General features: G+C 35.3%; 1 protein-coding gene across 1 annotated transcript; it reads left to right on the top strand.

The window, feature by feature from the left end:
* The first annotated feature begins 7,075 nt into the window (after positions 1-7,075).
* On the top strand, positions 7,076-8,042 carry LOC108913427. Its single transcript, XM_018718976.1, has 3 exons — positions 7,076-7,421; positions 7,484-7,770; positions 7,863-8,042. Exons 1-3 carry the CDS (start codon positions 7,076-7,078, stop codon positions 8,040-8,042), a joined length of 813 nt encoding a protein of 270 aa, XP_018574492.1.
* Positions 8,043-10,563: the final 2,521 nt, after the last annotated feature.

Genomic DNA, 10,563 nt, shown 5'->3' with positions numbered 1-10,563 from the left:
CTCACTGTCTACTCTAGACCAAAGCCAGAATGAAATAGAAACTTTAGTAAGTTCTCAGAGACTATATTTCAAAGATACCTACAAGTCGTTCATTTACAGAAACTGGACTCGAATAATAGCAGTTATTTATGCAACAAAGTAGTAGTAACATCACTTTATTGAACTAGTTTGGATATTGTGAGCCGAAGCGAAGCCAAGGTGAGCAATGAGACGAGTTTGATAAAACATTTAATGTATCTAGAAAGTAATGTAATAATTGTAATGATTTGGATATCTACATATCAAACGAATTATGTTCCACACTTAATGTTGAAACGAAGAAAAGGACACCTCGAAAACAATTTAAAAATATTTATCTAGGTGGCACCAAAATTTGTTCGACTGTAATACTTGACCTGAGCAGTACAAGTACAACATGTACAGGGTGTTTCTTAAGTAGAAGTTAAAAATCCAGGGGCGTATTCTGTGGCCAAAAATAAGGGTTTTTGTTATATAAATGTGGGGTCTCAGAACAACCATTGTCCAGCTACAGCGTGTCAAAAATTTAAAAAATCGGTTTTTAATTTTTAATTTCTAAACCGCTTGAGATAATTTGACGAAATTCAATGACAGTACGTATGAAACAAAAAATTACCAACTTTAGAAACTCACCAGTGGCCGAGACATCGATCATTATTTGCCAGAAAAATATATATATCACTTGTATAATATTACAAATAAAATATGCGTCATTCCCTTTACTTTTTGTTACTTTACACTTTTTTGTATTCCAAACCGATTAACAACAAAACTGATTTATTTGATCAAGTGCATTTTTACACAGTTACTTAAATTACTTAAACATATCTTAGGGAGGCCATGCAGAACAACAATAAGAAGAAGCCGTCATCTTATTTAATACCGTGTATTGTCGAATTAAGCTTATTTTTTAAAAAGATTAAGTTTTAATAATGGCTTATGCATATTCAAATGCTGAAATGACCAATATGGTTTACATTTATGGCCTTGAAGATGGAAATGGTACTGAGGCTAGGCGAATTTATATGGAAACATTTCCAAATCATCCAAAGTTCAAAAATGTTTTTCAACGTCTTTCGGAGTCAGGCTCAATTCAGAAAGGTCCAATTCTTGGAAGACCTTTGAGTGTTAGAACGCTTGAGTCTTAAGAAGCTATTCTACATGAAATTGAAGAACACCCAAATACTCGTATTGGGAAGATCGCCGCAAATCTAAATTTGAATCGTAAATTAGTTTGGTCCGTTCTGGTGCATCAACAGTTATACCGTATCTCATTCAAAAGGTTCAAGCCTTACTGCCTCAAGACTATTCTGCTCGCTTACAATTTTGGCTCTGGATTTTGCAAAGTATTGAACAAAATGTTGATTTTACCGCTGGCATATTTGCCGACTAAGCTAATTTTTTAACACGTTTGGTCTGATGAAAACACTCATGCCATAATGGAATCTCGATTTTAACATCAGTTTTCTTTGAATGTATGGGTGTATTATTGGAAATTTTCTTATTGAGCCTTACTTTTACCAAGAACTTTATCCGGTGCCTACAGACATTTTCTTGAAAACGCTTTATCTGAACTACTACGCTAAGAGAAGGAATGTGGTTTATGCACGACGGGTCTCCCCAAATTTTAGTTTGACTGCTCTTGAATTTTTAAATTAAATAATCGGTAACAATGTGATTGGCGAGACACTCAAGAACCAGATCAACCTTGACCACCCAGATCACCCGATAGGGTCGATAGGGTCCATCCCTATCGATGTTTTGTTTGGGACGTCTCAAGACATTAGTATGCAAGGTTCACATACTCCTGGAATTTTTGCACGTGTTCTAGCTGCAATTTCAAGCAAGTCTGAAGCATATATTTTGGCTGAAGGTGGCCATTCCCAACATTTGTTGTAATAAATCATAATATAGGAATTCCATTGTGAATTAATTATTTTGTTATTATTTTAAGTAATGTAATGAGTATCGTAAAAATGCACTTGATCAAATAAATCAGTTTTGGTGTTGATCAATTCGGAAAAACATGCAAAGAAACAAAATGTGAAGATGCTATAATGGCGCATATGATGACATATTTTATTTGTAATATGATGTAGGTTTTTAGCAAATAATGATCGGTGATATCCACATCTCCGCCACTGGTAAGTTTCTAAAGATGGTAATTTTTTGTTTCATACCTACTGTTATACTAAATATGCACACCGAATTTGGTTAAATTATCTCAAGCGATTTCGAAATTAAAAATTATTATTTTTTTCTTTTTTGACACGCTGTAGCTGGACAATGGCTGTCCTAAGACCCCACATTTTTATAACAAAAAACCCGTATTCTTTGCCACAGAATACGACCCTGGATTTTTGGCCTCTACTTAAGAAACACCCTGAATAAAAAGTTTAGGCACAAAACGGAAAATAATTTAACGAAGTAATAAGTAAGTAGTTTTATCACAGCAATTTTATTTTAGTAAATTCAGAGATTGCTTTTATTGGTTTTTCCTACACTGATAAAAACTGTGGAAATTCATATTCACATAGGATTTTTACATATTTTTAATGTAAATGTAAAATTACACGATACTGTATGTTTTGGGTGAATAGCACAAAAAGTGTAAAATTATAATTATGCTATATACAGGGTGGGCCATTAGTGTGAGAAAGTTCACTAACTCCCTTGTTACTTATAATACAGAAAAAAAGTTTATATAAAAGTTGTACAGAGTCAAGAAACCTAAACTACAAAATTAATTTTAAACATACAAGGCGATGAGTAAAAACGGGACACGCCAAACATTACATTTTTTAAATAGAACACCCTGTATATTTTTAAACAGTTGGATTTCTGAGAAAATTCTGTATATGGCAATATAAACAGTTGATCATTTTAGTGCGAGGTTGCCAAGTTATGTAGAAAATTCTTAGAATTTTGGAAAAAAACATGACCCCGAAGAAATTGTATTAACTTTCAACTACTAACACTTGGAGCAAAAATATTTGACAGAGTTATAGGCAAATGTTATACAAAGCCTCCTATATTAGCTAATATCGATATTTTATACAGGGCATTTTTTTATAAGACGATAATTTTTAGAAAGTTCAAACTTGATTTTCTAAAATTTTTTAAATGGAACACCCTATATTTTATTGTTTTATTTTATTCGCATATCACTCCACTTCAACTCTTATTAAGCATGTTCTATACCTAAAATTGTTAGTTTTTAAGATATGGCAACATTTCTGAAAATACTTAATTTTTATTATTTTCGGTCGCACGAGATGGTTTTGGAAAAAACTGTCACATTGTGTCAACTTGTCAGTTCATAATTTACTATTCCATTTTGCGTTAATTTTATTAGTTTATTAGTATCTATTAGTTATTTATTAGTAAAATAATTTTATATTACAATGAATTTTTCTAAAGAAGAAATGGTGGATATGATTTATGTATTGGGAGCTGCTGATAGAAATTTATAATCAGAGATATCCAGATAGAAGACAACCACGTGCAACCTTTGAAAAATTAATGGTTCGTTTTGATACTACTGGCAATGTTTCTTATGAAAAATATGATCGAAAAAATACTATTGTGGATGATGAGAATGAACTGATTGTTTTGTTAAGTGTTAGTGAAGATCCGCATATAGGCACTAGAGCAATTTCAAGGCAAACAGATATAAGCAGGACATAGGTAAGGCGGATTTTAAAGAAGCACAGGATGCATCCATATCATATCCAGTTTCATCAAGAATTGAATAACCACGACTATGAAAGTCGCTTGGAAATTTGTAATTGGGCCAAGAGAAAAATGAATGAAGATAGGTTTTTTTTAATTATGTGCTTTTTACTGATAAGGCAACGTTTCACAAAAATGGAAGCGTGAACAGACACAATTTTCATTATTATGCTTGTGAAAATCCTTTGCTTATAAGGAGACATAGTCAAATCCGGTGGTCACTCAATGTTTGGGGCGGGATTATTGGACATTACGTTATTGGGCCTTATTTTTTCGACGAACATTTAACAGGGCAACTATATCTTCATTTTCTACAAAATACTTACTATGGAAAATTTATTAGAAAATATACCGCTAAATATTCGTCAGAGGCTGTGGTATTTACATTATGGAGCCCCTGTACACCACACGCAGGAAGTTCGTAGATTCTTAAACAATGAATTTCCAGAGAAGTGGGTTGGAAGAGGTGGACCAATTAATTGTCCTGATCAGACAAAAATGGACTATTTTCTGTGGGGATATGTAAAAGATCGGGTATATCAAACTCCCCCTACTACTAAAGAGGATATGAAAAATCGAATTCAGCGAGTTTTTCAAAATATCAACATTGATATTCTGAATAATGTTAACACCACATTTGAACAACGTGTAGAGCTATGTCTAAATCAAGACGGCCGTCATTTTGAACAATTGTAAAATTAAATATTTTTTTATCTATTTTGTTATTTTTTTTCCGTTTAATAAATAAACTATGTTGTTATGTTCTATTAAGATTTTTTTATACACAAATGTGTAGTATAATTAAATTATTTTATAGTATAGACAAGTTGACACAATGTGACAGTTTTTTCCAAGGCCATCTCGTGCGACCGAAAATAATAAAAATTAAGTATTTTCAGAAATGTTGCCATATCTTAAAAACTAACAATTTTAGGTATAGAACGTGCTTAATAAAAGTTGAAGTGGAGTGATATGCGAATAAAATAAAACAATAAAATATAGGGTGTTCCATTTGAAAAATTTTAGAAAATCAGGTTTGAACTTTCTAAAAATTATCGTCTTATAATAAAATGCCCTGTATAAAATATCGATATTAGCCAATATAGGAGCCTTTGTATAACATTTGTCTATAACTTTGTCAAATATTTTTGCTCCAGGTGTTAGTAGTTGAAAGTTAATACAACTTCTTCGAGGTCATGTTTTTTCCAAAATTCTAAGAATTTTCTTCATAACTTGGCAACCTCGCACTCAAATGATAAACTGTTTATATTGCCATATACAGAATTATCGTAAACTATGCCAGTTGTAATACGTTCACGTAAATCATAAGTAGTTTTTATTTTAGTACGAATATTTCGAATATTTTGTGGAAAATGAGGAGGTGCACAATCGTGCAAGAACCATATTCGTTGTCGGACAGCATAATTAAGAAGTCTAGGTTTTCGATGAATTTCGAAATACATATTAAAAATCATTCATTCGACTTGGCAATATGAATGGTCTAATCGGCAGTCCTTTCTCAAACATTCAAAGCAAAACGACACTGAAAGTGATCCTGTTCAAACGTATGCGGATTTTCAAATTCTCATACCTACATGTGTTTTCAGCAATGTGTTTGTGAACATTACTTACCCCACTTCCATTAACCAAAGCTTTATCTGCTACTATCCTATATCAAGTGTAAATCGGAGATTTTGAGCATTTTATTGTATAACCAATTAATGGTTGGATACTCTGTAGATGACAGATATACATTTTACCCTCATGTAATACGTGCCACACTGTTGATTGGAACACTTCAAACATTTGTCAAATGACTTTTCGTGTACTTACGAGATGATTTTTTTTCCACAACATCTGTTTCTCGACTGCTACAATATGATGCGGATACCTACGACCTGGATCTTTTCCACAATTCGGTCGTAAATTTCCTTCTTTACATCTTCGATGGATCACCATGGCAAAGGTAATAAATGGGATAAATGTCTACAAGAAAAACATTATAACATTATGCTTGCAAATGATAAGCTGCTAATGCATTTGGTTTTGCCTCTTTATTAATTCTACATTTGCATCAATACTTATCAGACTGACATAAACAATAAAGCATGGTAATAAGAGCACACTGAAAATCACAATAATAATGAATAAAAAAGCATTCGTCACTCGATCGGCTGCAGTCACCTAGACACACATGTATAAAAAAACTTGATTTTGATAAACACACTAGAGTCGTCCAGCTACGTAATGCTTTTAAATATAACAACTTCAATATTTTTCTTCCCAAAACCTCTAAATATTTAACTACAACTGTAATAACTCAACTATAAAGTTTTTCGATAAATTGTGAATTACCTTGTATATTAAAAAAGTGTTTCTGTTGTACATGAATTGCTTCAGTTTATTGGGAAAAAATTAGTAATTACCTCATTTTTCGATTTATCTGGCACAGAAGAAAATAACACATACCTAACTAAATGTTCAACATTATTTTCTCTTACTTAATAATCGCCTCATTTGAAAAGTCAAGTGGATTAAGTCCTGGCGAACAGAGAATGTAAATTTGAAACTGAATGTATTATATTAGATCTGAATCCACAGTCTGTTCCACTATAGAATTACCTTAAGGTGGCCCGGGGGGCACCTGGAAATTATTATTATTTTGTTATTAACCCAACGAACTCTGTTTCAAGTCACTCTAAGTATGAATTCGTTGGAACTTTGCCCTAAAGAGAATTCTAACATTGCTTTCTCATTTTTTTTACCAAAGAAAGTTCATTAAAGGGCGAATCACCCACGTAACTTTTTTCATTAAATAGAGCACTTTTACAGAACATACTTCAATTAATACTGAACACAATGCCAAGAGGTGGAAAACCTATTGTTGGATCTCATTTACAAGAACATCCGAAACAACCCAGTCAAGAACGTTGAGAATAAGGTAGCCGCTGCAGTCCGATCTTCAAACATACCCAAGGAACTTCACAGGAGTTTGATACAAACCGACTCAAGGACACCTCAGCTGTACTGCTTGCCAAAGATTCACAAACCGGATATCCCTCTCTAACTGATAGTGAGTGCAGTTGGATCAGCAACACACCCCTGGCCCAATACGTCGTAGAGGAGATAAGAGACTTAGTAGGGAAGACAGAACATCACGTCAAAAACGCCGGAGACTTTATCGACAGGATTCAAGGAATTAAACTCCAACCAGGAGATTTCCTGGTGAGCTTCGATGTTACATCCCTATTTACGAAAGTACCCGTCGAAGAAGCCTTGGAGGCTGCATCGAAGACTAATCGCAGAGGACAAGAATGAGAGACTAATGGATTTGGCAAAAGTGTGCATAAAATCGACTTTCTTTGCATTCCAGTACCAATTCTACGAACAGACGGAGGGGGCAGTAATGGGTTCACCGTTATCTCCAGTCCTGGCCAATATATACATCGAAGCCTTTGAGAAGAAAGCCCTGGAATCCACAACGTTAAAGCCTAAGTGCTGGTACCGATATGTTGACGACACCTTCATCATCTCGCCCCAGGGACGCAACACCGTAGCGGATTTCCTGGATCACGTCCATGGGATACATCCAGATATCCAGTTTACCATGGAAGTAGAGAAAAACCCCGCCCTTCCCTTCTTGGATGTTTTGGTTGAGAGGAAACCAGATGGCACTTTAGGACATCGAGTATATAGGAAGCCAATTCACACAGACATATGTCTAAATGCGTAGTACAACCCCCACCCAACCCAGAAACAGGAGATCATAAGCAACTTGATCATCGAGCGTGGATCATCAGCGAGCCAAGATACTTGGCCCAGGAACTAGCACACCTACGCACGGCCCTGAGAGGGAATGACTACACGGCGAGAAATATTGAACGAGCTATTAGGGGAAGACATATGCCCATGGAGAAACAGGAGTACTTAGCGACGACGTATCTACCTTACGTGAAAGGTTGTACAGATAAAATCGGGCGTCTTTTGACGAAGAGGAATATGAACACAGTATTCAGCAGTGTAAGAAGGTGGCCGCAGCGTTTCCAAAGGCCTGCAACAAAGACCAGCTCTAGGACCCCAGTGTATGCAGTATTGCTTGCTCTTGCGGAAAGGTCTACATAGGACAAACAGGAAGGCAGATCAACACGGGGTTAAAGGAACACAAAAGTCACCTCAAAAATAACAACTCGACAGTAGCAGAGCATAGGGCGGACACGGGACACACAGTGGATCTGAGTGAAGCCAACATGGTGGGAGAAGATTTTGGCCCCGACTATACAGAGAAGCATTAGTTTACAAAAATCCGAACAATTTCAACACGAATAGTGGTGTGGATCTGCCAGGTATATGGAAGAGAGTCATCCGTGACAGCAACCCACTGGAACGTCAACAACCATTGGAAATATCGATTTGGACAAATATAATACTTTTTACGTAAAATTGTTAATATTTTATAAATCTGTAGAGAAAATTGTAAAAAAAATGAAATAAAAAAAAATTACGGGCCGAAAACCCCCTTCACCAACCTAAATGGGACGCATATGATTTGCATGTCGAAAAACGGAGTAGCCCATGTTATTTAACGTAAAAAGTTATGTAAGACCCATAAATTTTTTTCTATTTATTTGCGACCGTTTTGTCAATAACAGAAAAAAAAACAGTTTTGTTTGAGCCCTTTTAAGGGCATATAACTTCCTAAGGGTGCGTTTTAGGGCACATGTTAATAGGAACTTTTTGGCTTATTTTAATGAGTTATAAACGCAGCAGAAGTTTGGAACCCTATTTTAGAAACACCCTGTATAGTGACAAGACTAGTACCTAGATCTCCAGTTTCAGAGTAACTTTTGAAGAAGAGAGCGATATGTCTCTCGAGACGTCAAGAGTTGTATATCAATGTGGCAACCAACCCGGAAATCATTCAACCATCAATTACAATACTACTAATATGTATGTTCAAAGTTTTGCTTAATAAAATTCTCTTACGAATTCCATGTGACTAATAAAAATTTGAACACCATACCTTATTCTACAAAAAGAACAAGTTTAATTTTTCCAAACATTGAAGGTAAGAATTGTATAAAGTTTCTTCACACGGTTTTTATAAAATGCCTAAGCTGGCCATAGTTACCTGACAAATCTACAAATATTGACCGTTCGCCCTTCAAACTTGGTTTTCAGGTTTTCATTAGCTTGCGTGTAGAAAATCTCTTTTGAAGCAAGACTTATGATACTGTCGATTCAAAATATTTATTAATTCCATATACCTGATGAAACAATCCTGAGTAAAATGTGTGAAACAAAAAATATCTGTGTAACAGCTGTTTTTTGCGTATCCATTTGTGTAAATGTTACATTTTAATATAGCATACTTCTTTGAACATTGTTGAACAGCTTTAATCAGATATATGTTTTTGTATTATTGAGTATTTTTTTTTTGAATATGTTTGAATTAGCTTAATAGCTTTTTTCAAGATTTCACGAACATATTGTGAAAACAGGGTAAGCCATTAATAATGGTACACAGCTTAATGGCAGATTGTTAATGTCAAAATATAGCAATTGAGCCAAATATGCCTTACTCAATTGTTGCTCCTTTTCGTTCTACAGGGTGTTAAAATTGAAAAAAATGTTTTTGATTTTTTGCCATATTTTAAGTACGTATGAACCGATTGTTTAGAAAATTTGTAGATTTACGTTTTTTGAAGTGGCAAATACGAATATACCAACAGTGTTGGGGTCACGTCTAGGGGGCGCTAGTTATACTGCCCTATCAATGTAAAAATATATCTAACATTTTGTATTTTACAATTTTCAATTTTTTAACTAGATATTATTGAACTAGGTTCAATTGTAAATAAAAAAGGTATACTTGTACGAATCGATAAACTCAACCGTTTTCGAGATACAGACATTAAAAAAATTATTTTTTCCAAAGTAGTAGCCAGTAGTTGACAGCACATTATACCCGAGAAGTAAGAGGATATCTTATAGGCGAGGCAATGAAGCACAAAAGTTCGGAATTTTTTCCATAAAGACGGACCGGAATGCGGTTTTTTGCATTCTCTTCCAAAAATTTTTTGTAAAAAATGTGACTACTTTGTGTTTCTGACAAACCGGAAATTGCATTGCTGCAGCCAAAAATGCATTGAAAAAATGCATTTTTTTGAGACGCCTTTTGGAAGATTACAAAACTTTGTAAATAAGAGTAAGAACTGGCCCAAATCGGGTACTCGGGGGTTTTAGAGGTCGCTGATCACGATTATGATGTTCAAATTGACCCCCCGAAAACCTGGAGAGTAGGAACGCCGATGAACGTCATCTCCGTGGGACTCTCCCACAAATCACGCGGGGAAGGAGAGAAACTCGGCGCCCGGGTTTTTTTGGATCGCTGAATTCAAATATGCCATCGTCGAACACCCCCCGGACACCTGGTGCGCCCGAACCTGGACGTGGACGTCATCTCCGAGAATTTTCCTAACAAGGTCGCCAAAAACAACTCAAAAATCATCGTAGGGGCGTTTTTTGGGGCGCTTAATCCAAATTTCACGTCGAAAACGACCCCCTGTATACCTGGTGCACCGTAACCTGGGTCTGAACGTCGTCTCCGAGGGGTTTCCTCACACAATCGAAGAAGACGAACCCAAAATCATTATGGGGGGTTTTTCGGGGCGCTGAATTCGGATTTCACGTTGAAAAGTACCCTCCCAACACCTGGTGCACCCGAACTTTTATCTTGACATCGATGTCATTCCCATGAATGTCAACCAAACCTGATGTCTTAGAGACCGACATCAATACTGCAACAGTTGTGTG

Source organism: Anoplophora glabripennis, unplaced genomic scaffold (assembly GCF_000390285.2).
Source record: "Anoplophora glabripennis isolate ALB-LARVAE unplaced genomic scaffold, Agla_2.0 scaffold601, whole genome shotgun sequence".
In the NCBI taxonomy this organism is placed as follows: Eukaryota; Metazoa; Arthropoda; class Insecta; order Coleoptera; family Cerambycidae; genus Anoplophora; species Anoplophora glabripennis.
Note: the sequence above shows the minus strand (reverse complement) of the source record. Positions and strands in the feature narration are given on the sequence as shown.